Source organism: Amblyomma maculatum, chromosome 2 (genome assembly GCF_055883805.1).
Source record: "Amblyomma maculatum isolate TAMU_Amacu chromosome 2, ASM5588380v1, whole genome shotgun sequence".
Classification (NCBI taxonomy): Eukaryota; Metazoa; Arthropoda; class Arachnida; order Ixodida; family Ixodidae; genus Amblyomma; species Amblyomma maculatum.
In genome coordinates, this window is record NC_139345.1 from 68,750,246 (window position 1) to 68,776,526 (window position 26,281).

General features: G+C 42.5%; 3 protein-coding genes across 4 annotated transcripts in view; 1 reads left to right on the forward strand and 2 right to left on the reverse strand.

Annotated features, from left to right (window-relative positions):
* The window catches only part of LOC146198928 (gamma-tubulin complex component 4-like), a 28,906-nt gene extending 23,280 nt beyond the window's left edge, over positions 1-5,626 (reverse strand). Inside the window, exons 1-6 of one of the 2 annotated variants that reach the window (XR_014705023.1) lie at positions 5,406-5,626; positions 4,850-4,976; positions 3,987-4,156; positions 3,327-3,463; positions 2,516-2,669; positions 1,599-1,725 (exon numbers count right to left, since the gene is read on the reverse strand). Coding sequence is in view for 1 of the 2 variants with exons in the window: in XM_084594406.1 (XP_084450532.1) it covers positions 1,599-1,725; positions 2,516-2,669; positions 3,327-3,463; positions 3,987-4,156; positions 4,850-4,976; positions 5,406-5,480 (790 nt within the window). In the remaining variant the exon portion in view is untranslated. The remainder of the gene's footprint in view (positions 1-1,598; positions 1,726-2,515; positions 2,670-3,326; positions 3,464-3,986; positions 4,157-4,849; positions 4,977-5,405) is intronic. The other variant, XM_084594406.1, reaches the window with a different exon arrangement.
* A 6,589-nt stretch (positions 5,627-12,215) lies between these two features.
* Cnot4 (CCR4-NOT transcription complex subunit 4) lies at positions 12,216-16,276 on the reverse strand. Its single transcript, XM_084594413.1, has one exon. The coding sequence runs from the start codon at positions 16,136-16,138 to the stop codon at positions 14,384-14,386; it is 1,755 nt and encodes a 584-aa protein (XP_084450539.1). The 5' UTR covers positions 16,139-16,276; the 3' UTR covers positions 12,216-14,383.
* Positions 16,277-16,491: 215 nt separating this feature from the next.
* The window catches only part of LOC146198930 (tetratricopeptide repeat protein 37), a 65,609-nt gene continuing 55,819 nt past the window's right edge, over positions 16,492-26,281 (forward strand). Inside the window, exons 1-7 of the mRNA XM_084594414.1 lie at positions 16,492-16,699; positions 17,004-17,095; positions 17,938-18,081; positions 23,221-23,315; positions 23,393-23,465; positions 23,576-23,704; positions 25,001-25,096. Coding sequence (XP_084450540.1) covers positions 17,006-17,095; positions 17,938-18,081; positions 23,221-23,315; positions 23,393-23,465; positions 23,576-23,704; positions 25,001-25,096 — 627 coding nt within the window. The 5' untranslated portion in view covers positions 16,492-16,699; positions 17,004-17,005. The remainder of the gene's footprint in view (positions 16,700-17,003; positions 17,096-17,937; positions 18,082-23,220; positions 23,316-23,392; positions 23,466-23,575; positions 23,705-25,000; positions 25,097-26,281) is intronic.

Genomic DNA, 26,281 nt, shown 5'->3' on the forward strand with positions numbered 1-26,281 from the left:
CAGACATGAGATGAGCTCAATCAAACATATTTAGTCACCGTGTGTGTTTGCGTCACATTTGCTGCGATGCAGTTCCAAGCACTTCAACGCTGTTGCACATGCAAGTCTGCACTGCACATGAGGATGAAAATGTCAGCTCCAATGTCAAGCAATAGGTCCGTTCGATTCACCTGCACTACGTGAACTGGTTCATGTGGTGCTGCTCTTTGCCATTCGATCCAGTGATGCAACATGGCGCCTTCTGCACGACGTCGTTCGTTTCAAAACGTGCACACGTCGTGCAGGCCGAGTTCACGAAAAGTTCAGCAAAACGTGCACCACCTCAGCGGTCAGTGCCGAAATGGTGCAGCTGCAGCCGCCGCATGAAAGCAGACGATAGCTTGCGCAACGATGGCTTACGTGTTGTGATAAACAGTGAAGCGACCCTAGTTATTCCAATCGTCAATGAGAACGATGCCCGTGTTCACCAAAGAAACAATGATGCATACTTCAATCCATGCATAAAAAGTAAGCGCGTGCATGCATTATGCATACTGACTTCAATCGTGACCAGTAAATGTTATGTGCGCTTCGAGCCAGCTGCCACATATGGTGCGCATGCATCGAGGCTGGTTCATGTCAACGCTTCATTGCGATGTGCTCTTTGAAAGTTCGTCATTTTATTCGGCATAAATTGGCACCGGTTGAAATGTGACAATTATTCACAGCTAGCCAACCACGTGAAGACGGTCGGCTTTTATAATTACTTGTGTATCGCATTCATGAAAGAATAAATCCTATCGGCTGTTCAGATCAACGGCGCTAATCATCAATATTTTTAAATAACACATTGCGGTAAGTATGTGCATTGTGCAAATGCATATATAAGCAGTGCGGCAGTGGAAGAGCATGCGCACACCACATGCGTGTGTTTACTTCCAAGATGTGAAGTACGCGTAGCCATTTTCTTTGCGAACTCGAACGTAACGTACATTGACGGTTAAGTGGAACAATTAATGTGGTCTTTTTGCCGTTTATTACAACGCACAAGCCAAAAGCATTGCGGCAGGTTAATGGCAAAACTTCATTGCCATGTGCTATTTAAAAATGATCAAGCTGAACGGGACGTTGGCGTCGGTTGATGAGAGTTGCACACAGCCGACCGCTGCTTTTTGGCAATGCCAAGGCTAACAGATGGCCTGGCCTGCACTCTACCATTTATTTAGGAAGCGCCGATGCCGATCTTGCTCCTGCACTGCTGGAACTGGCGCCGCACGCTTGCGGCACCGCAGCAGAACTTTACGGAACTGGTGCAGAGAGTGCAGCTGAATCGAACGGACCTAATCTCTCCAACAAACTGAAGAACAAAATTAAGCATGATCACAGATGGTGCTTTCTTGAGATCACCTGCACCTCACATGAGAGAACCCAAGCCCACTTAGAGAGCATTCAGGTGAACATCGGAGTCTTGAGTTACGACATAAAACAACACCAATGGTGCTTGCATAACAAGAAAAATGTCCCTCACACAACTATCGCTACTAAGGAATCACATGGACAACTGCCCCCCCAACATAAGCCCGGGTAATAACAACAGATAGTGGCCAAGTATAGCTCACCCATAGATTGCCCAAAGACTCGCACAGCGGAGCCAGCAAAAAGCACTTTTTTGGCAAAAGAAGCAGAAAGGTGCTCAGGCAGCAGGTGTGGATCCAAGACAAAATCTTCCATTGACTCTAGAGAAGTCTGCAGAGACACAGAGACAATACTTAAGCCACCAAGCGATTTATTACAAAACTAGCACACTAGCAGAATTACAAACTTAGCTTTTTTGTAAGAACTGTAGCAAAACAGACTAGGAAGCAGGTTTCCTAAACCTTACTTGTCCCCCTGGCCTTACCACAGTTCAGTAGCCTAAGAGAACAAAAAATGCAATCGCAAAAAATGATAATGTTGCCTCAGTTTCACTCGGCTTTTCAGTTTTTTTTTTTTTTTTTGTTGCAGTGAAACCTGCACCATGTCAATGTCGACAATGACAGCCACCGAGCCGAAGGCTCTGAACTTGCGGCAACTGCAGTCACAGTCAGCAGTGACAGTGGGACTATTGTAGCAACAGGCATCATAAGCACGAATAATAAAAATCATCGGAGACACTTAAACTCTGCTTTTAAGGATATGATGCGAAAGTGTTACTGGTTCCCTTCTGCAGCTCCGAATGCGGATCCCTGTTTGCGTGCGTGCACTTTGTTCATCATTATCATCATCAGCCTGACTATACCCACTGCAGGGCAAAGGCCTCTCCCATATTCCTCCAAATAACCCGGTCCTGTGTGAGCTGCATCCACTTGACCCCTGCAAATTTAATCACAGTTTCAAGCTATTCTCGCTGAGTGATGAATTATGAGCTGTGACAGCCATAGTTGGGCATGCACGATTGAAAGGAATAAATCAACCAAATTTTTATGGCTCCATCCCTTCAATGTCTCCCCGCTGCGCTAGGTAAATGTCTGTATGAAAGAGTGCAGTGAAAACGAACTTCTGAAGTACTGCTGCTGGTGCTGTGCGGTGTCTGAGATGGGCTTGGGTTCAATTTCTTCACAAAGAACTCCTCGTGTGGGTCGCAAAGACGGCCATGCAGCACCCAAGAAGAGATCTGCTGGCACAGCACCCCGTAGCCTGTCTTCAAGAGCCTGCGAGGACAACCGGCAAATTGAACTTAACCATTCACAACATACAATAAGAAGGAAGGCTCTCAGCAGTGGTTTATATATCTTTAGCAGTATATAACAGTTTTTAGCTGCATGGTACGATAAGCTTGTTAGTGGATATCACGGTATACGGTAAAACTGAAAAGGACAACGAAGAAAATGACATAGTCTTGCTTAAAAAAAAAAAACTATTTCTGTTTGCTTCATGTGATATTACTTGATGCAACTTTAAGCTGCTTAGGTGATCTACATTTTCTTGTGATACAGCGATCAGGTTTTCCACAATTTCAAAAATTGACGAGGCTCTGTAACAACTGTGATGAGCTTTACATCAGCAGAACACAGCAGCACAACTTGAGCACATTAACAAAACAAGAGAAGGCATAAAAATTGCAAAGGTAAAGCAAGGAACACCAAAAAGTTTGGTAATATTGTATTTTAGCACACATATAACATGGTGTCCTCAAAAACACAGGTGCTAGCTAGAAAAACACAGTACCACAAATCCTGGTATGTATTGTGTTAGCAGCAACTCTAACATCCCTATGGAGACTAGAGATATGAGACGGCTGACAGGTGATAACCACTTTCAAAGGCCATCCACGTTCATGTTCAGATGCAGCAAGGAGTTAGACTCACAGAGACATGCTTTTCTTGGCGATAGGGAGGGCCGTGATAGAGCTCTTGTAAACATACTCGAGGATGCTGCATCCATGCACTCGATTAGATTCAATCTCGGTGACCAGGTCACGCAGTTTCAAAAACAGCAGGTGGTACTGGGCAGGTGAAACAAAGAAGCAGCACTGCACTGACTGAGCTCATTCCAAAACACCCAAACACTGTCTTCTTTCTCCTCAAAATACCTTGTACACAACTACGTAAGCAGCAAACTTGCAGCTTTTTCAGCTTTCTTTTATCTAGCACCAAATTAGTGTCTGGTAAAGTTAGCATCCTTCATTTAGAAATAGGGTGCTTGAATGCATCAAACATTTTGCACAAAGCAATGCACTTAGTACATTTTCACAGAAAATTCTGGTCATCATAAACAGCTATTCCTGTACCTTCAATGGGACAAAAATTTGTGAAACATCACAAATTTCTTTACTTCACAACTTTCTGTCACATCCAGACCTACTGCACTATGCTCTTTATACCAAAAGAAAAGTAGTCTGTACTTCACTAGTAAAAGATAAGAAAGCAGCAGGTGCTGACTAACCCAGTGCACAATGACAAATAAAAAGTAAAGATCTAGCACCAATCATATGAAATACTCCAATTAGACTAAAGGAAAAAATTTACCTTATCAAGGACCTCCTGAAAGCGCATCAAGGAGACCCGATTTCCCTCAAGGACTTCTTTTTCAAGGACAAGCAATTCCTCTGCGTATTGATGTAAGACCCTATTCAGTCCCATACACAAAGCACGCAGGTAGAATCCAACTTTAAGTGTCCCGTCGCCTTCTTGTAAGCCTGAAATTCACAAAAACAGACACATAAGACAAGCTACACCGTCGCCTACCATCGGTGGTTTTTGTTCCATATACAAGTGAATAGTACAGCAAGTGCCGGTGGCAATTATCATTATTGGTTCTATAAGGAAAGAAATGGTGACCAGTTGACTTAGCTGCTAGTGCCTCGGCATTCTAACATATTGTGGAAACTACACGGCATGAGACAGAGTGTTTTAGTGACAGCAGAGTGACAGCTTGCATTTTCTGCCATTGTAGTACACCCCCTTATGTTTTCAAATTAAAGGGACACAAAAGAACACTTTGATTAAACATTGCAAGGAATATCATCCAGGCACTGGTAGTTTCATTGGTTAACAAGAAGGCAGCAGCAGAGAATTATCGAGTTGATGCCACTGGTACTTACACAAACTGTTCATTTGGCAGTAAACCAATTTATGCACAGTGAGCAATGCACATGATCTTGCTCTCTGTTATTATTTTGAGAAGCATTATGGGGGACCCAGCTTAGCAGAAAATATGGTTGTGCGAAACTATTATCAAAACTCTATTTAACAAGGCATACGCATCGAGGCACACTACCACGACATGCTCGGCAGCAGCAGCACAACTTGTCAACTACCACACATTGCTCAAAATACACTAAAGGTCACTAGCATAAAGCAGTAAAAGTAGTAAACACAGGCATTACAACCTCCTGTGGTGAAGCTCTGGTAGCTGGAAACGAAGCTCCGTAAGTACTTGACATGGTAACCCAAAGCACAAAGCTTGTCCAGGATCGCGGTTTCAGATGGATGCAAAAAAGGCAGTCCTTTGACAACCTGAAAATAACCATGGATGAAAGCTTGACTGCAATCTATAAACGCTTCAGGAGAATCTTTTATTTATTTATTTATTTATTTATGCAATCCAGATTCATGACGTACTCATTAAATCATAGTAATGAGGACCATGCGAAAGACAGGTTAGTAACTTGCAATTCAGAATTGACATTTTGGGTAGCTACCTTCGTTCATCTGACAGAGTCGTTGAAACCATATGCACAAACGAAAGCCGTACTCGGAAGCAGTCAAGCGTCAACTTTGACAGTTCGTTTAATGTGCGAAATGATTCCACTAAAACCCTTTACCAGTCGACGTAGTATCAAATGCGCTGAGTTATGCAGTAAAAGATCTGAACAGGTTAAATTAAATAAATTAAATGCACCACAGAGACAGTTTTCATGAAAAGCAGCCAGTGAAAGTACCTACCGAAAAAGTGCCTTCTTTCTCAACAAAAATAGCTCCTGGGTATCCGTTCAACGCAAAAAGCAGTTCATGAAGCATTTTGTTGCATCACGTTGCAGGACCTGCACTAAAATATATTGGTACGGTCACATCCACCAACGCTTACAGCCAGGCTAGCCAGGTACTGTGACCGTCACAGCATACATGATTGCCGCCATTTTCAGAACGCTCTGTACTGCTAGTACTGCCTTGAGTCCCGTATTTTTTATTTTTTTTTTATGAAAGTGCCAAATGATATCTAAAGATGTAATTTATTTTTTATTTTATTTATTAAATATGTTTAACATTTAAGCAGATAATAAACTTGTCAATGTAAAAGATACGTTGCGAAAGCATATGGCCATATGGCCAGAAAGGTGTATGCAGCGGAAAGAGCAGACGCCTACGCGTTTGCGACTGCGTACGTTTTTGGAGCTTATTAGAAATACGCTTGTATCATTGGTTCCTTGTCATTTGCATCACTTTTTCAGTGCTTCGGTACAAAAAAAAAGATCATGATAAAGTTTCCCAAACTAGGTAAACACACTTAAAATAAGTCGTGTCACCATTGCTCTATTGTCTAGTGACTTTCCGTGCGCGCAATGAAGAGCAAAAGACAAGCAGCGACAGAGTTAAAGTGGCTAACAAAGTGAAAAATTTCCAACTTGTTGAAACTGCGTCGCTCGAACCACGTACCGCAACGTCGGTGAAAATTGGGTTTATGGAACAATTCCCATGTTGATTCCCATCACCGTGATTCTCATTGAGTTCCAGCTGGTTCCAACTGGAATTCAATTCAGTTGGAAACAGTCTTAAGCCGTCAAAGTCTTTCCATCGGTTCGTAGCTGTATAATTTATGGCTGCGAGTGGTATAATATGAGTACTCTCTCTGCAGATTGCTATGCAGCTACAGATATTATACATAGGGTCATCACGAATTTCTCTAAAACGCGTAAAGGTTGAATTTCAGGCACATTCGATAAAGCGACACACGCACACTATATTAAAAAAAAATTCAGCGGGTTTCATTGGGACCATCAGCCAGATCGAATTGGTTCTTCCGATCACAAATGGTTTGTCCAATGGATATCAGCCAATATAACTAGTTTCTTCACACCCAAATTCGGTTTATTCACATATTTGGGAGTCACAAAACCAATTGGGCTTCCAACTGGAATTCACAATTGGTAAGCCCATTAGAAGAAACCCACGAGCTTCTCCAATTTGGGGGGTGAATCGAAACCAAACCCAGTAAAGAAAAACAAATGTGTCCAATTAGCATTGCATCTTGATCCAGTGGGAACAGGTTGATTCCAATTGATGGGCTCATCAATTCATTTGGGTAGTCCATATTTTTGGTTCTATGCAGTCAGGCATTCCAATGGGAATAAACAGCAGGCCTCTGATATTCCAAATAGTTTCATCACCCCCAAATAGCTTGGTTAACAATTCAAATGAGTGCTGCTTCCAGTTGGAAATGGCCATTGTTTTCCAGTTAGTAATGCCCATTGGTTCCAACCCAAAGGGAACAATCCCAATTTGGAAAATCAACCAATTGTATAATTGCGCAAGTGCAGTGATATCCTTGAGATGTGCATATATATACACCCGTCTAAAAAAGACAACTGTGAAAAAATAAGTTCTCATAAAAAGTTAACTGCCGTTTAACCTTCCCGATTTCATTGTGTCCACCATCATTGTGCGCATAATCAAATAACTCCGAATAATGGAGAAGCGTCATTGGAGCCAGCAAGAGTGCCCCATGAATGGAGTTACAAGTCTGCAGTATTCTGTGGGTATACATTCAATCTGTTAGTTCTGGGTGTGTGATGCATGCCTGTCTATCTCGATTTCTGCAAAAGTTTGTAATTCTTGTAATTTCAATCCAAATTGTATAAATGTTGGCACCCTCAAAAAGATTGAAATTGAATTTTCTTTTTCACCTATGTGAGTTCAAACCATTCAGGCTCAATAGGCATGCCATTTGAGTTCAATTGTTGAACCATTTGATCTTGATGGATTGGATGACCAATTATTTCCAATTGGAAGCACCACTTCATATCAAATTGTCGAGCCCAATGGGTAGCAAGAACACCACTGTTATTTTTGACCAATTCGTTTCTGACCAATTCGTTTCAGATGAAAAATTTGCAACTGGACCCATTGTTTTTTCACTGGACACACACACACACACTACCGTATTAAGAACCTTTGCAAGGTCGGCTCCAAAGTTGAGCAAAAGTTTATATTTAGCTCCCACCGCCTCCCCTTTTGGTTTATTATCTCTACAGTGCAATGCCTACAACACCAATACCCAGGAGCAGTGGCTGCGAAAGTCAATCATTGCAAAAAACTTAGTGACAACACTTCACTGTTAACTGCTCATATGGCAGTGTTGTCAAATAGTTACTGCCTTACGCAGTGCATTGCTTTTTGCTTGCACAGTATTTATAGCTGATGCCACATGGTTTTCTTCTCGAGCAGTGAAACATTCACTGTAATGACCGAATTGCCCAATTTTAGAAAAATCCTTTCAGTTGCAGCTTTGGTGCAGTCAGCAGAAAGGCAATCGGGGTGCTTTTCTATAGGTAAATGATTTCTGCCTGGAATACAGCTCAACAAAGCAGTCCAACTTGACATGCTTACCTTTCATTCGAGCAGTATAGGGACGTTGCCTTTGATTCCATGCAGCCGGTTCCAGCAGGATTCATTTACATTATTCATGCAGCTGTCTTACAGATGCAAAGGTATATCAAGATGTTGCTTCAAATTGCTGCATTTAGGCCACACGGATAAACGGCACACAATGCATATGCAACTACATTCCGAGCCCATTCCCCAGCAGACCAGAATGCGGTATGATGTTCAGTATGACACATATGTGGATAATATACAGCAGAAGGTAATAAGCACTTGCTTCATTTCACCTGAATTTAACATAGTGTTTCTGCCCATAAACCTAAACAAACTTTCCAAAAATAGTCACTATAAATAAAATTCTGCACTCACATCCATACATAGTAATAAAAAGCTTTTGTATCAAGTAGTGCATGTTATAGAATAGGCATTTGAGATATTGACAACTCACCGTAACATGATCACAAACTGACAAAATGCTTCTCAAGGAAACAATTTTTTCGCTGAACCATAAGGTTTTACTAAATCTAATAGCCTTTTTTTGCATTGCATTAAGGCGTAAAATCGGTTTGGTTTGTTTTGGTTTGTAGGGTTTAACGTCCCAAAGCGACTCAGGCTATGAGAGACGCCGTAGTGGAGGACTCAAGAAATTTCGACCACCTGGGGTTCTTTAACGTGCACCGACATCGCACAGCACACGGGCGCTTTACCGTAAAATTCATCGTAATAAGTGTGTAAGGCATACACAAAATTTCCAATTAGTGGTGGATTATCTATGCACCATACTTTCCTGTAGACCTAGAAATGTGCCCTATGCTTGTTCTCAGGTAAACGTGTGGCATCATAGAGCAGTTACTAAAACCAAAGCACGGCAACATCAGTGGTGGAATACTGGAATGCACGAAGCTCAAACTTTGCAGGAAATAAAGTGGTCTCATATGAGACTGTATTGGGACAAAAAAATCATGTATGCAATTTACACCACTGAGATATCTTTTCAGTTAGCTGGCTGTTGAATGGAAGCCCAGTTGCTTGGAAGCACTGTCAATAATATTCGATTTTTGGCTGCATTTAGGTTGCAATGAAACCAAGCCTTTTTGTGGCTTGAGTGCTTTAAAGACACTATTGACAGTCTTACAAGATACATCATCGCCTAGCTTTTTTAATCAAGTTCAGTGAAGTATTTACTCAGAAAATGCTGCTTATAATTTCTGTGACAAGTTAAACATTTTTTTTTTAATTTTTGGCTTAATTCAATGCAGAAATATAATGTATTTTGAAATGTTTGTGAACATATATAAGAATAGAACTTATTTAAGCATGCAAAATTGACATTCAGCTATTCTTCACATGAAAAACTGAATGCATGAAAGCAAATGTATTCGTTAAGTAGTAACGAGATATCATGCATCTTGAATTACACCAACCATAAAAAAGAAGACTGAATTATAGCTGAAACTATTCCTAAATATTGGTAAGATTTATATGTTACATGAATGTGCTTAATGATGTTGCACAAGTTGTAAAACCATGCAATTTGCCAGAACAGCAGCAATTTGCTGCATTCTGTACATTGTTAGCTTCTTTGACTTGCAACTTTGCTCATCCTAGCTTGGAGTCGAATGACTATACAGTATTACTAAATAAAATAAGATACTCTTCTCCGGTGGCAGAAAAAAAAACTGCTCAAACGAAGAGCAACGCATCAGTGCCAACAAGTGGCAGTAACCAGAACATCTGAGTGCTGCATGAATGCTACGGTTGTGAACTTTAACATTTAGAGTGCTGTATAACAATGAATGCTTTGTCAGGCCCATTATTATTTTTACCTGTGGAGCATCTTAGATGTGGAGCTCGTTACGAGGCTGTGTCTGACATTTATGTGCTTGTCTACATTTCTGTTGCCGACAGAGACGGGACAGCACATCATGCTGCAGATGCTAGGGTTCCTTGAGTGCTGTGCCTAGTAACTAATTATGCACACACATGGCTCCAAGCAAACTTTGGGAATAAAAACCTTGCAGAGCTGTTCACTCTGTTCATTCAATTATCTATAAGTAGAAATAACTTTTTAACAGGCCTGTTGAACATAGAACATAAAGAACAGAAACACAGCACAGGGCCCACTGCCAGTTTTTTTTTCTCCTGCCTTTTTGTTACTTAGGAAAATTTTGAATATCTTTGAGGAGCATATAACCAATATAACATCTGTGACAACTTATTTAGGTCTTCCATCATAGGCACTTTGATTAGAGGTCCACGGGCTAACATTATTGCACAAATATTATTAGCATTCTGCCTGATGAGTTCATTCAAATTCTACCTTGCACATTCCATTACTTCAATTGCTACCACAAACGTTTGTATCCCATTATGTAAACTGCTTGCTTTTGTTCAATTATTAATGCCTTGTACACCCAAAGAACGAAATGACACTTTATGGTGTAATTGTACCCATGTCCACAGTCATTAAAAAAAAAATGTCTAGCATTGTAAAACAAAATCTATCGGGTAATAATTTTCTACAACCCCCACTTTGCCCAGAACGTCATCTAACACTGTAGACAATGGAACAACTAATAGTTTCTCCCCTTTCTTTGTTTTCCTTGTATTTGGCCCCCTCTGAAATGAGCAAGTAAAGTGAATGAAAACAAATAAAACTCCTTTCCCCCAGCAGGTATGTTAGTTGCTCGAAGAAATGAAAAACATGCACATGCTAGCTTCTCAGTATTCCTTTTTGCTACTAATGTCTGCCATATCAGTTGTGCACACAAAATCACCAAGCGGTATAAAATTGTCAAAACACTCGCACGTTTCCGCCTGAGACCACAGTAATATGCAATGACAGTCCTTTGTCATTTAAGTTTTATAACTTGTAGGTATTGGTATTTTTGTTGCTACCTTGTCTTAATGTAAGAGAAACCGTTAACATTACTTCATGCAATAACACAAGTACAGGAATTACTGCATTTCAGCTTGTTCGGAACTATTTCACATTAATGCAATGCACCCTGGTTTAAACAACAGATGTTAAACTTGAGCAGTGAATCAATTTGCAGGGTTACTTTATAAGTCAGCCAAAAAAATAGTTGCCTGACTAAAAATAACTCATTGATGTGGAATGTGGAGTACGACGTCCAGATGAGACTCAGACTACAAGGGATGCCATAATGAAAAGCTCCAGATTAATTCGGACCATCTAGGGACGTAATGCGTGCACTGAAATTGTACAGAATACAGGCAGTGCAAGCCATACACACTACTGTGTTATCAGAGGGCTAAAAAAAAAAAAAAAAGGAGTAAGAAATTGTTAATAAACAGCTACAAAATAAAAAGAAAAAAAAAATGGTCATGGTGCGGCAGGTCATAAAATTTACCCACTGATGTGGAAAAATTTCATACTGTAATGTTATTTATAATGTACTGGTGCTGCCCTCAAAGGTGTCAAAGGCATTGCAAGAGTGAAGAGTAAAATTTTGCACATGGATGTCTGAAGTTGCCAAACTACTTTTGAAGACATTTACGCAACTTTGACATTGAAAAAAAAAAAAAAAAAAGGGGGGGGGTTGCCAAGAATAGAAATTAATGAAAAGTTCAGACTGACTAATAAAAGGAGCATTTTAACAATAATGCCGGGACCAGCTGTAACGTGCCATAATATGTCAGAAAATTTCATGGCATTAAAAGCATGACCAAAATTTACATTTCCAACAGCTGTAGAATCTTTGAAGTGATAGAATAATTACCACTATTCTACCATCCAATGAAGCTTTCTCAAATTCCATATACAAAAGTTATCAAGTATGATGAGTATGCTACCTCTCACTGTTCCTCTTTTTACGCTGATAACACAGTATAATACATTTATAATATGCACATAACACACGGAGTCATGCATTTGCACAACTGGACGTGAACTATTCAGGTTGGTTGACCTGCGGGGTTTAGCGTGTCAAAGCAAGAGGAAATATTTAGACAGCCTGCAATAAAGAAAGGATATCACAAGGAAATGGTCTACTGGGATGAAGTAACTAAGCGTAAATCAAAATGCAGTTAGCGACATCAAGAGGACAGCACACTGGTAAGGGCTGGGGCGCATTCCTGACCGTTCTGTAAACCATCCTTAACCTCCAGCCAGCCCCCCCCCCCAACACACAGTAAATACTCCACAGACCATTACGCAAAAAATTTTTTGATGTGGTTAAGAAATGACTCGCTACCAGCTTCTCGTTAATGAGGATCCTTGTGTCCGTCATAAAACAATATTGTGACTGTTCTAGTCTTGTCTACGACAAGGCAAAGTGCTTAAAATCCCAAGTTTATATGCACAATTGGCAAGTAGTTTTGTCGACACCCTTCAGGTTTGCGAGATCATTGAATAAGGTTATTTAGGAAGACTTGTTGACAATGCTGCATGTCGTAATAATACACTGACATATTTGTTCTAAGGCAAATGCAATCCTTCCAGCAGTCGCAAATGCTGTTTCACTTGCATGGAATGTGTTGAAATGTTATCCGTTGCCCTGTAGAGCTTTGCAAAGACAGTCGATTGATTCCTACGGCTTCAGTCTCTGCTAATCTCATGTTTAACACACTGCAGATAGGCCACAAATGCACAATCTATTTTCTTTTTCTCTTCCCAACAAGCACACACATGGACTGCTTTCCAACTGCACTCCACTTGTTAAAGAAAGGGGGAAGGATGTCATTGAGTATCCAGTGCTGGCACAGTGAAGAAAGCATACTGAACAGCTATATGCCGATGTAAGCTGACTATATACAATGATGCAAGAGGTGAAGGGCTTATTTTGACTGCCTTGCATTTTCCTCTTTCAGGACACCGGACACACTAACCAGAGTAAGCCAATCATTAATGGGTATAAATAAACGACCAAAATATTACGACACATTCTTCTGCTGTCTGAAATTTTCCGTGAAGAACCTATAATGGTTAGTTCGGTTCTCATGCACCAGTGGCTTGAGCTACATTATGCATAAGGTACTTCCTAATATTTGCTGCATTATGCACGACAAAAGTTTTCAATGCTAAGGCCTGCTCTGCACTATTATGGCTGGGACTGTAGATACTATCAAAAGTGCCATCAAAAACAAAAAAATCAAAACCTACCATAGGAATTACTGAGGGGGAAGGAGACTGGTGTCCAAAGAATTTTTCTTCTTTTGTAACTGAAGCAGTGAAAATGGGCAATTGCAAGTAGAAAAGCTCGAGATTTGTTATGACAATTTTTTATGCATAAAACACCTTTTGTCACAGCACTGAGACATCCATTCCACGAAGCTGAGTAACAAAAATGCCAGTGACTGCTATCTTGCTTAAAAAGTAACACAGCCATGGGCAGTAAAAAAAAAGGAAATGCTTTGATCAAAAAATATTTGCACCATAACAGATTTTAACCAAGATGTAACAAAAGTACAATACTCTTATAAAAGCTCTGGGCCATCACAATCTGCAAGAGAAAACAATCAATCAAGAGTGCATGCTTGAGGGCACCAACAAGGTGCATTTGTGGCTCTGCACGCTAGTGTGTTAAAGCGTAAAAGTAATCGAAAGTATTCTCATGTGCAAAATGCTAAGTGATACGGTAACGCTCTGTTTCATTTACCATGGTCTGAACACACCGCTGCAATTCATAATTCTGTCAACAAAATCCCTAAGTAATGCTCTAAATAGAAACCCAAATCAATGCAACACCGGGCTTAAAAGTTCACCACACCCTTTTTATGGCAACTAACATCTGTTTCTCTGCATGCTTTCGAAAGAGGCAAATAGAGATTTATCTGTCCACACTTTACTGTGTTATTAAAGGATCTCTCAGTGATAAGCATAATTTACATGACTTGAATGCACCGGGTATCTCTTGCTAGTGCTGAGCATCTTTACATTACTTTAATGCGGGTATTTTCGAATGCTACATTACAAGAAACTTATCTTGCATAATCTGCAAGCATTACAAACAATTTTAGTGACAGCTGATGAGCAGGTCGTGTGACAAGTGGTCACCCATGTGGATGGCACTTGCAACATCGACAAACAAGTTGTGCTTTGCTGTTCACTGTTTATTCCGTCGCTTTGCGGGGATGACTTTTTTTTTCTTCTTTTTGCGTAAATTTAGAAAGCAAGAACTGAATGAGAAGGAAAATAATTCCACAGTAGTGCATTAAGGAGCTTCTTCACTGGAAGAAGTAACCGGGTCAATTTTGGGTCTGTGGAATTTGTGTCATCCACATAGTGGTCGACACTTTGAAAGAAATAATATTAACAAAAAAAAAAAAAAATGCAAAGGGGGAGCAAGGAGTAGAGAAGCCTAGAAGCGTGCGGCCATGTTAGCGGCGTCTGTTAGGCTTCCCCCGGTCAGGATAGCAGGGTCCTGAGCGATCCAGGGCATGTCTGGGACAGAGCTGTTTCCCCACGGTGGGGGGCAGCTGTTTCCGAATTGTGAAGAGGGAGGTCCCCTGAGGTGCGGGGGCACGTGGTGTGGGCCGGCACCTTGTGGGCTGCCCCCAAGGGGTGGCCCGAAGGTTATGTTCACTGTGGGCAAGAGCGAACGCAGCGCTTCCTGAGACTCACGCAGCGCGCACAGTTCCGCCAGCCCGTTTCCAGCACCAGCCATGGCCGGTCCCTGGTGTGGCGGCAGGGGCACCAGTTTCTGTGTTTGTTGTCCCACTAGGAATGGACTAAAACCTGGCGGTGGTGGTGGTGGAGGCCTGCGTAGCAGTGGTTCAAAAGGTGGTGTTGGGCGTGATGGCTGTAGGAAGGCTGTCCGCTGATGATGCAAGGACAACAGTGTTGGGGCCTGTAGTGGAGCTGACAAGGTTGCGGCCAAGGGCGCCGCCAGTGGAGCCGACAACGGAGTTGTCAGGGCCGGCGGAGCAGCGCCGAGAGGATTGCTACTCGTCATCGTTGACGTCGTTGCAGAGACTGCCTCCTTCTCGAGCAGGTCAGCCAGGCCCTTGGAGCACTCGTCCCACGGGTCGAAGCCTAGGTCGTCTTCGTGGGCAATCGCGTCGTCCCCGCCGGCCCTCGTCGCCACGGGGGACGGGGGCGACAGGGACGCCGTGAACGTCGGCGACGGGTCATCGGGCGGCGTGCTTCTGTTCTCCTTGGGCGCTGGCGGCGTACCGCCGCTGCTGCTGCTGGTAGAGTTGTTGGCTGCTGCGGCCGCGGCAGCGGCAGCAGCCGCGGCGGCCGCCTTCTGTTCGCTCTGCCTGGCGTGCCGTGGCGCCAGCCCTGGCTTACGCGGCTTGTTGGCCTTCTTGGGGGCAGTCGTCGCGGGCGCCGCCGCCGGAGCCACTGCGGGCGGCGGGGCGCACGCGGCCACATTATTGTTAGCTGCCAACATCTGTTCATGTAGCTTACGCTCATATTCCTGGTGTTTACCGTGCTGCATCTCCTCCTTGGTGAAACTGGCCGCCTGATCACCCAATTCATGTAGATACATGCAGTCCGTCTTTGGACACTGCTGGCCCCGCAGAAAATAATTGCAGTACTTGGTAGTGCCCAGGGAAGCCTTTAAAGTCCGTCCGTCCACTTTCACGTTGTTGACAGCCTGGATAGCTCGCAGCGCATCCTCCGCCTTATAGTAGGTGACGTAGGCGCTCGCCGAAGGGCCTTGCAGACCCGCGTACGAGGTGCTCTGATTGACGACCACTTTATGAGTTTTGCCATATTTACCAAAACAGTCCTGCTTCTTAAGCGTCTCTGCGTCCGCTAGTCGCGGTGGCAAGCCCACTACAAACACTAGGTTCTTCTGTACAACGCGAACGTTGGCCAAATGTTTACGATTTTCCGAGAGCTTCTGTTTCCTCTGCAGGTCCCTCTGGCGTTTCTCGTTCTTTATCCTGTGCAGCTCTTCCACTGAGAGCGGTTTGAAGTCGGCCGGGTCTTCGGGGTACTGTTTTCTGCAGGCGGGACAGAGCCCGTTTTCGTCAGTCCTGATTCGGTGCCAACAAAATCTACAAATCTGGTATAGACAAGTGCATGGGAAGAAGTTGATGTCGTCCATTTCTAGCGGTTCCATGCAGAGCGGGCATTCCACATTCTGATCCTCTGCTGTGGACATCGCTGACTGGGACACGGACTCCGAGGTAACACGAACAGCACTCTGCCCAGATATGTGTAGGAAAATTAGCCTTTTTGTGAGCACCTGTCAAGTGAAGAACACACCTTAACTTCCGCTTGCGTCGCTTATGCCTCTCAAAAACTGAATAAAAAAAAAACGACCAGGTGGCAGCACAATTGCTAATACGTTCCTTTGCTCAGTTGAATGCAATCGTTGAGAGACCGAAGCTCTTCATCTGAAAAGGTGATGCAACAGAAATTACGTCACACATGCACGCTTGTCTTCTCCATCTTAAGTAAAATAAACCGAACGCATCGTAGAGCTTCTTTTCGAATGCTGGCGGCGCTATCGTCGGAACCTGAATCGCCTGAATCGTCCGAATCTTGTCTTCGGCATGTGTTCGGCCAGGGCCGAATCCGATGGGAAATCGTGGCGTGCGGCTGAGGATAGCAGACCTTCCTTACTGTTGCTTGTTGCTACGGGGTGACAGCATGCAGTGACGCTTGTTGCGTCCAGTGAGCCAGCAGCACTTAAAAAAGTGGACGAGCACGTCTGCTACAGGTACTACATGCGGCGTGTATTAGCGCAGCTTCTGACGTGTGGTATTTTCAAGTTTGCAGTTTCTCCCTTCACGAAACCAATATATGCTGTGCTCGCGGTCGTCAAAGTACGAGGGAAACCACGACTACATTTGTCAAGAGCAAAACACGTGCTCTTGTAACCTGATCGTTTGCACGCCTTTAGCTACGCAAGGCGAAAGTATCGTTTGCAAAAGCACCCGTAGTTCGGTGCAAAATACCTCGCAGGTTTCCTATAACAGTAGCGGTCGCTTACACCGTTATTTCTTGTATTTTATTCTCTTTAGCAATGGATTCCAGCGAACTCAAGCAAGCGCTGAAAGATGCGAGGGGCGCAATCAAACAGAAGGAATTCAAAGCTGCCTTGAAGCACTGCAAGGTTTGACTGCTTCCACCTTAGTTCTTTTTTCTTTTTTTCAGGAGCTTGCCTCGTTGTCTGTGCCGCTTGCTGTTTACATTGTCATGCGACAAATGAATAGCTGTTTCTGTTCCTGTAGAAGTTACTCTGTAAATTCTTGCGTTAAGGTGGTTCTGTACTGTTTTCAAAATGTAGACAGATTTATAGTTATTCAGACCTATATAATGTCAACTGGCTACCGGGTGACAAGTGTACTCATGAAACCTACTGCAGGCTACCATTCAGGTAATATGTACACTGATGTTGAACACAGATCCAAATGAGCCTGTTTGCACACAGTTCACGACAAGCCTGCTCTGTTGGAATTTCATATATGCATGCAGTACATGACTGAAGCATTGCACAGTGCTGCCACAAATGCATAAATACAGAGAGAGAGAGACAACTTTCGGTGTCTGCAATAGAGTGCTTGTTGGCCACTGTGGGAACTGACTTACACAATCGAAATTTCACCAGGCAGCTGGCAAATTTTGTGCATAAAGTTGTGCACTACTTTTAGTTACGTAATCAATACATGTTAGCTAGAGTGCCACGTTCAGCAGCCTTTGTAGGAAAGATAATGCTAATGCAGTAATCTTAATATTGAACTGCCCCACTGTTATCCCCAGTTGAATATATTGCTTGTGGTGTACTAGACTAGATTGCCCAGCTTAAGCAATTCTTTTTGTTTCACTTGCAGAAAGTTTAATTCATTTGAATGATCATGGCAGTATTGCTTGTTTCATCGTGTTGGCCGAGACTGGCTGTGTGCATCTCACTCAGGCTATGAATTAAGACTAACTACCTAACTATGTTGCTTACAGACAGCCCTGAAACTGGACAGAGAATGCTACATGGCTTGGGTCTTTGTCGGAGTGGCAGCACAGGAAATTGATCAGCTGGACCAAGCTGTTGCAGCCTTCCAGAGAGCCTGTAGCATTTCTCCTGATCAAATCCTGGCGTGGCAGGTATGTGTATGAACTCGTATTCGCAGGCTAGTTGAAAATTGTTAAAAAGGCAGATTTAATGGTTTACTACTTCACTTTCAAGTTCGTCTTGCTGATTGAGTTGCTGGTCTAGACTCCATTGCTTTAAAATGTGTCTCACATGGAGTAAGTCCATTAGCTTGACTCCAATAATGGCATGCATGATCTTTCAGTGCTCTAAGTGGACTTAAGTGCTTCTGCTAGAGTTATGCTTTCATTTCCATCGTTTCCTTGTTTTCATTGGAGTCAATAGAGTCGAAGATTGGCTTGGAAAATATTAGCTTTCTCATATTCTTCACTTTTGTCTTAGTTTTATTAGCTAACATTCAAAGGACTACAGACACCAAATTTCAGTTGCAGTTTTTTCTTTCAAATGATATGTTGGACATTAGGTACATGAATCACTGCATAGTATTTGCCTAGGACCGCTAAACAAATTATAATTGAATCTCTTCCATGACGATGCTTCGGTTTTATCATTTGAATGATGACTGGTGACGTGTGGTTGATGTTTAGGTAATATGAGGCATGAATAATCTGCTATGTAATCACTTATATACACTTTTAGTTCACTGCGAGACATAAGCCAGCTTTCTTCAAGGGTTGGAATTACAACAAATGCCATATCGGCAGTAATATTGCTGTTTTTCTCATTTCTCATGTGCCCTTAGGTATAGTAAACTCGGAAAGTGAAACAGAAATCCCAGTTCATTTTTCATAGATGGCTGTACATTGTTTCCTCCTTATAGTAAAGACATTCCTGATAAATATCAGTTATAGTAAAGTGTCTGTCTGTAGCGACATACTTTCCAAGAAATGATGTTGCCGTGTGCTCGTTGCCTCGAATCGGCAAAAAATTTTGCAAATAAATAAATAAAACAATCAAGCATTTTTTTTAATTGGCTTTACCACCAGACACCTCAGATCTGAGGAGAAGCCAACTTTACGTAGGCCTTGGAGCCGTGAGAGAAAGCATATGGCACTTAGGAAAAAAGGTTTTTCTGGCTACGAACGGGAAAAAACGGTGGCATGGTCCATTCAGAAATTAAAGTGTAAAAATGAAGCAAGTAGGGAACGGAAGAAACGGCCGAAAATTCGCAGCACTGCGCAACACAAAGCATGAGGCAGCGGTAGAAAGAAGTGAAGGTGCGGCACATGTGGTTTTGCTGTGCTTGACTATCGCATGCATTTCTCATCTGCTGCCTCTGAAATGACAGAAACGGCAGAGGCAAGGCTTTGGTTTTCACATGAAATCAAACTGTTGTAGTCACGTAGCATTCATGCTAAAGAGGTACTTTACAAGATGTAAACAAAAGGTCATATAATTGAAAAAATGAAACTTGCACAAAGAGGCGATGAGAGAAGGATGGAAGGTATTTTGGAGTGTTTTTTCATAAAGTAACAAGATATGCTTAGTAAGCAGTCGTTTAATTACCTTCAGGGCCATCTCATCACCAACAACTGATATAGGAAAGACCCTGAAATAGTAAAGATTTTTGCCGGTCTCAATGACTTTACTATAAAGGGGTAGGCAGATATCATAGTGTGGCTCATGTATACAATGCCTAATGCATCATTTTAAAGGAGAAACCATGCAAGTAAAAATCAAATATCAAGAAATATCAAATTTGTCTGTCAGATTTCTTTTTTGCAGTAAAAATTTTTCAGCCCCATTGTGGTGGCTGAGTGATTAGGGCACCTGACTGCTGTCTTGGATACAATGGCAATGTCAGTGCACGTTAAGAATTAGAGGTAATTGAAATAACCAGAGCCCTGCGTCCCTCATGGCTGATGTTGCTTTGGGACGTTAAACCACACATGCGGATTCAGTACCATACCACATACCATACCAGCCAACGTTAATAGAAATAGGGTCAGTTGCCAAACTGGGAGCTGTTTCGTGGCGCCACTGTCACTGGCCGCTTTGAGTGGCGCTGTAGTCGAACCAGGATCCAGCCGGTCCGATCGGTGGCTGGACTCGTACAGTCGCGCAGCATAGAGTGCAGTGCGCTCGCGACGCAGTTGCTGTAGTGATCCTTGTTTGTGCTGCCTATGCTTGCATACAGAGCTTATAATGGTCAAGCCGATGAGCTGCATGCCGGGCTGGGCGAGCGGTTACAGGAGCGACAAACCGTGAGGCATTTGTTCTCGGCGGGCCTCTGGCATGGGATCGCGCAATTTCACGTGTTTACAGAACGCTTTCTGTCAAATCACGTGTTTTCGACCTTTCATTTTCATGAAGATATACTGAAGATATACACTCATGTTATCAATGGTAAATAATTGAGAGGGGTAAATGGAGCTTTGTTGAAGGATGCGTAAAGTTTTCCCTAACGTGCCTTCATACCTATCGAAGCCACACGAAGAAGCGAAAACTGCCAGACAGGAAGGTACAGTCATGGAAGAAAAACAAAGTGAATACGGACTGTCACTCTGAAGAAGCATCCTTAAGCAATCGTCCCCACGCTGGCATAGGTAGCGAAATCTGACGGCGGAGGCAGCTTTGTGGCGTTTTTGATGCTCTGGAGCTGGAAGTACTGAATGTATAAATAAGTGTGTCATTATCTTCTAACTGAAAAGCGCTAATGTGTTCCTGGAGTACTCAAGGACCATACAAGCTACTGAACTACTGACTGACACTAGTAAGTGGTCGAGTGACAAATGACCGAAAACATGCCCTGAGATATCTAATCTGTTCGTTTGTGGATCAGCTTTAGAGCAGGAAGCTACCACGAATAGCATGTTACCTGCACTCTGTACAGCTTACAGTGCAAGTGAGGAGGTTTTATTTGGTAAAGTGGATGCATTTTTACACAAGATTTCGGTCCGAGAGGAGTAATGTGAGTCAGAAGGAAACTTAAGTCTTGGCTGCTATAATGTATGCATTCATTATAAAGTGCAAAAAGTACTGTGAATAATTTGTATGATAATGTATATAGGCAGCTATGAATCAATTACCTCTGTATTTATGTCTGCAGCAACACACTGTGCGAATGATCACAAATTAAATACTTGCGACACTGGCGCTGGTCAGGGACGATAAACCGAGAGTAGTGAATCCCAAAAAAGACTAAACTTTATTGTCTCGAGTTGTTTGCGCCGGAGCTCCTCTCTACGCTCCCTCTTCTCTTGCGGGAAGAGAGGGACAACTCACGAAGCTGAAGAAGTTTGCCGCCTTCGCGGCTTAGGTTGCGCGTGGCGCGCGGATAAAAATAACTACATGCTCATTGACGAAATTAGTGCTGTGCGCATAATCTGCTTATTCCACAGACATCATAGTTACTCGTGGTCAACTTTAGACTGCCGCAAATGCGGCCCTTTGTGCTGTGAAGGTCTTGCTAATTGGTTGTTAAGCGCATATGCGGTGGCGCAGAAACAGCGGAAAGACGTGCCAGACCTTTGCACTGACCTAAGCTTATTAGTGACTTTACGATGAGCCTTGCAATAATCTGACCTCTGCCTTTAGTGTAGATGTCTCATATATGCTTCGGGGATGAAGCTCGTACAACCACATTCTATTCAAAAGATGACCGCTGCTCATGTCAGCCAGCGTTGGCTGAGCAGCGATCACCAGCTCTGCTTCAGCAGAGTTTTGTAGCATGCTCACTACACGGGGTTCAGACTTGACTTTTTTCTTTAGCGTAAATAACGGCAAGTGTGGCATTTGGGACGCCAGTTAATTTAACATTCCCGAAGGCTACATGCTTCGCCGGACGGCCGGTCCTGCGGTGTCTGCTTGCGTTTCGACGCCAACTTGGAGCTGAGTTCGACGGCTACGCCACCTCGCGTTAAAATTGAGGCGCCGATTCAGCAGCATGCAGAACCCGGATAGTTTGGAAACTGATCTTAGTTTTATTAACGCTGATACCAGCAGTATATTATGCGAGTAATGTTTATTGAATCAGAGGGCACCTAGGAAGCTATTAATATAGCAGGTCCCCTGATTAAAAATAATCAGGGGGCTGCCTAATGCAAAATTACATAGTTATAACAAATACTGAGGCATTGAACATAAACGGTGAGCACTAGTTTCTGTCACATGAATAGACATAGGTATTGGTTATAACAGCATTGTTAGTAAACAAGCATATCGCATACACGAACCACTGCGTGGAGTGGTAGGAGTGGAGTATGGTGCATAAAAGTTAATCCTTGATATGCGAGGCTAAATAGCTTTTACAAAAAATGGAACTATTGCACAATAATTTGTTTTCTTGTGGCAAGAAATTTTATGAGACATTAAACCGTGGTGAATGTTGTGCATAATTTTGATAATTATTCATACTATTGGTAGGAAAAGGTTAACATGCTCAGAAAACCAGTATTGTTAAAATAGTATTTGCCATTAGAAGAGCTAAGTTTCACTGCAGCTCCCCCCCAACACACACACTCACCAAGAAGGCCCATACTGCCAAAATGCAGTGCAAAGATGAGGAATGGATATAAAACATTTATTCTGATGAGATGGAACTCAACATGTGGAAAACATTATGCGCTTAAAAAACAAAATGAGTTTTGCCATGGCTGCAGAATTAAAATTCTCGCGACGACGTGCTTCTCACAGCGGTTTCTTGTGTCCGCGGCTTTCCAGAGGTAAAGGTGGCAAAAAAGCAATCCTTGTAACGCGTCATGGGTTCTAGACTGCCAGTATCGTCAAAAAACCTGCGTGGCCATAACCTTCTACTTTTAAAATGACGGCACTGGTTCAGCAGAGTAAATGTGTAGGGTGCACATGGCGCCCCCTTTAGAAGATTACAGAGGGAGGACTGCCCTCCTCCCCCTGTGCTCATGCCTATGCATAATTTGATAAGCCATGACTTCATGATAGTAGTTTGGGTTTTGATTTTTTATAGTCGGGGTTTCAATAACACATTACAACAGAGGACGGGCAAGTATGGTTACCTGCTCCACATGTGTTGTGCTAAACAGTGCTCGGAGTAGTGCATTCAAGAAGCACCCTTCATGCATCATGCCGTTGCTAGTTGACTTCTGTTCTGAAGGTCAGTTCTGCATGAAAGGCTTTAGTTGATTGTTGATGTCTGACTATTTTACTGTTTTCCACTTTTGAGCACATTAGTATGCAGTTATGACGTTTTAGCCGATTATTTAAATTTTTTCCAGGGCCTCTGTGCACTGTACGAGAAAAACGAGAGCAGAGGAGACTTTGAAAATGATCGTCACCCTGTGTACATGAAGCTGATTGAACTTAGCACCAAGTGAGTGCCACTGAAGTTGCAATGGCGTAAAGGCTTCTGTAGAAAAGATCTTATAATGACCTCAAATTGATTTACAGTGACATTGCAAAGCAGATTGAAATAGCCGAGAAGGTCACGAGTCATTACAGAAATAACGGAGATGCTGCCAAGGTATGCACAGTTAACATTGTATTGCTTTTCTATGGTTTTCTGCATTTACTTTATGGGTGCTGTTTGAACCGTCTTGCTGAACTTTTCTCTTTGTGTGCTTCCCTTTCCAGTATGTGAATGCTTTGGAGGAGTGTGCTAAAATAATAGGCAACATTCCCGAGATGACAGAGTTGTGGCGATCTCTTGTGGACTTCAGCACTGCCATAGTGACCACTTATCCAGAGAACCACCAAGAGTTGGTATGTTGCATGCATCTCGTTCTAGTGGGTTTGCCAGCTATCGTAACATGCAGGGCCGGATACATTTTGCACTACAGGACTCAGAAGGGCCATTTATGAGCACTTCAACATCTTTGTCATCCTCAGTGCCAATTTTTGTTCTTTTGTGCTTACGGCCTTCTGCGATGACCTGCAGTACTGTGTAAATAAGTAAATAAATAAGTATATAAATAAATAAATTAAAGTGTCGCAAAAAATGGCAAGCTATATGCAGCTCTTCACGTCTAGTTACGAGGGCTGGGGAAAAAGAATACAAGACACGAGGGGCTTTTAATCCCGTTTACAGAACACAGTGGTAAAGGGTAATTATAAAATGATAGTCCTTTTCTTTTTTAAATATGTAAGGCTTTTATACCTCTTATTGTGAAAATAATTAGGAAATATAAAAAAATGTAACAAGTAAGATTGTGCTACAAAATTGGTAACATAAATTAATTCTGCATCTGGTCAGAAAAACTGTGCAGGTTGGCATTAAACTAAACAAGTTGTAAATTTTGTAGTCGTAGACTTCTGTAGGCTCGATGTGTTTGAGTGGAGATTTAGTGAACACGCTTGATGCAATAAGTGTAGGCAACTGCAAAAGGGTCAATTCATAATTGCAAGCCGCGAAGGACGTACTACTGGCTGTCGCATGCAACCAGGGAGCCACAGCTCGACTGATGTTCACACTTGCATATGCGACCCACGGGTCGCTTCCCGAATTGATGTCATTTGGAACAAGTCTCGTTGCTCTTGACTGTTCGTTAGCAGTGTGCAGCCGGATGAAGAACTAACATCCAACTTCAGCAGAGCCGCTGATTAGCTACCGGTTTGCGACCGGCATTTGCAAGGCTGGAAGATCGAGCAGTGTCTGAATGGCCTGCGGCTGTTGCTTTCCGACCAGTGCGACCATTTGTGACGATCGCTTTTTGGCCAGTATGGTCTACGTAGTATGTTTACAGCCTGCGCACAGCAGGTTTGCCAGCCAGCCAATCTGAGCAAAAGAAAAAAAGAAAATGCAGGTGGTGGGAAAATAAGCAAATATATGGAAGCATGGTCTTGATTGGGCACACTGCGAACGAGAGAAATAGTACAAATTGTGAGCCTAGTCTGAGATTCTTTGTAAAATGATTTGACGTGGAAGTTTCGTAAAAAAGTTCATAACATATGCAGTGTGTTAATCGTTCCTAAATTCCAGGGAAGCATCATTTTGCCAGTTTTATCTGCTTTTAAATATGTTATGAAACTGACGGCACACATTTTGGCATTCGATTGCAGCTCCTCAAGGCTTACGCATACGTGACATTTTCAAACGAAACTGATAGACGTCACAGGGAGGAGTTATTCCGGTCTTATATTGATGCTTTACTGAAGGTAAGCATGGCAGCTTTGGACACAGTGGTGTGACCTCACTCTGAGCTTCAAGTTGTTGAAGGGGTCCTTTATTCTTGAGAAAGGGGCGATGCTACAGAGGTGATTATGCCCAATTGTGTGGTAATGTGCTATTTTCTTTTTGCATATTGTACGCAGCTTTCAGTGATTAATTTTTCTCAGTCGTTATGTTTTCTAGCATGAAAACAGCTGTAGAAACTGGGTGCTTGATTAGTTGACTGAAGCTCTGGCTTCAGTCGGCTCACAGTGACCCTGAATGTGTCTATTGATTTTAACTGGACATAGCTGAAGTGGAACCTGCATTTCGATGCTCTGTTCTCAATATTTCTTCATATCTGAACAGTCAACATTGGCATTGCATGATTCACTGTGCAAGCAATGACCGCGATAGTTAAATAACTAAATGCTTCAATTCTAAAATTATGGAATGCCTACCATCATTATTTGAAGTTAGTCTGAACTTAGCGTGTTCCAGCAGTGGTGAACTAATAGTAGTCAACTTTGCTTACTGAACTACTTATGTACTCTGTTTTTGTGAATGTATATTTATATCAGGATAGAGGATGAAGCATGGTTTAAGGGTTTGTAAAAGAAAAAAAAAAGAAGCTTATTGGTCAGGAGTCTGTTTATTTAATGTGTGTTCTGTCCTTGGCCGCTTTTCAGCCACTGGTTAAACAAAATGTTTATTTCATAGCTTGTAGATATCTGTTAGGTTTAGTTCCGGTGAGGAAGAAATATGGCAAACCAACTAGGTAAATGGCAGTGCATTTCAGGAAAAAATATCAAGGTACAGATCTTGTCTTGAATTTTAGGTGGGATGTGGGTTTGGAATCATGAAAAAAAAAAAAAGTATCTGGTTTTTAAAATGTGCAAATATCTTTTTGCAAACTTGTTTTCTGTTTTGTAGTGAAGTTTCTTTACCAAAACCAAATGATAAGTACTAAAAACAAGAAATGTGGTATGGACCGCAGCGATGATGGACCATATACATTGCAAGGGTAGAACGATCTGCAGTTTCTTTCAAATTTGGTGTTTTTGTGATGCTACGAACAGTAAGTGATGTCTCAAGCTCAGCAGAAAGCTTGTGGTACCTTCAAGAAGGAAATTTGGGGGTTAACTTCGAATGCTTTTTTCTCAACAGTGATTGTTCATTTTGTTCAGCCGATT

Coding starts and splice junctions, on each gene's coding strand:
- Cnot4 (XM_084594413.1), bottom strand. CDS start 16,138: ATGTCCACAGCAGAGGATCAGAATGTGGAATGCCCGCTCTGCATGGAA.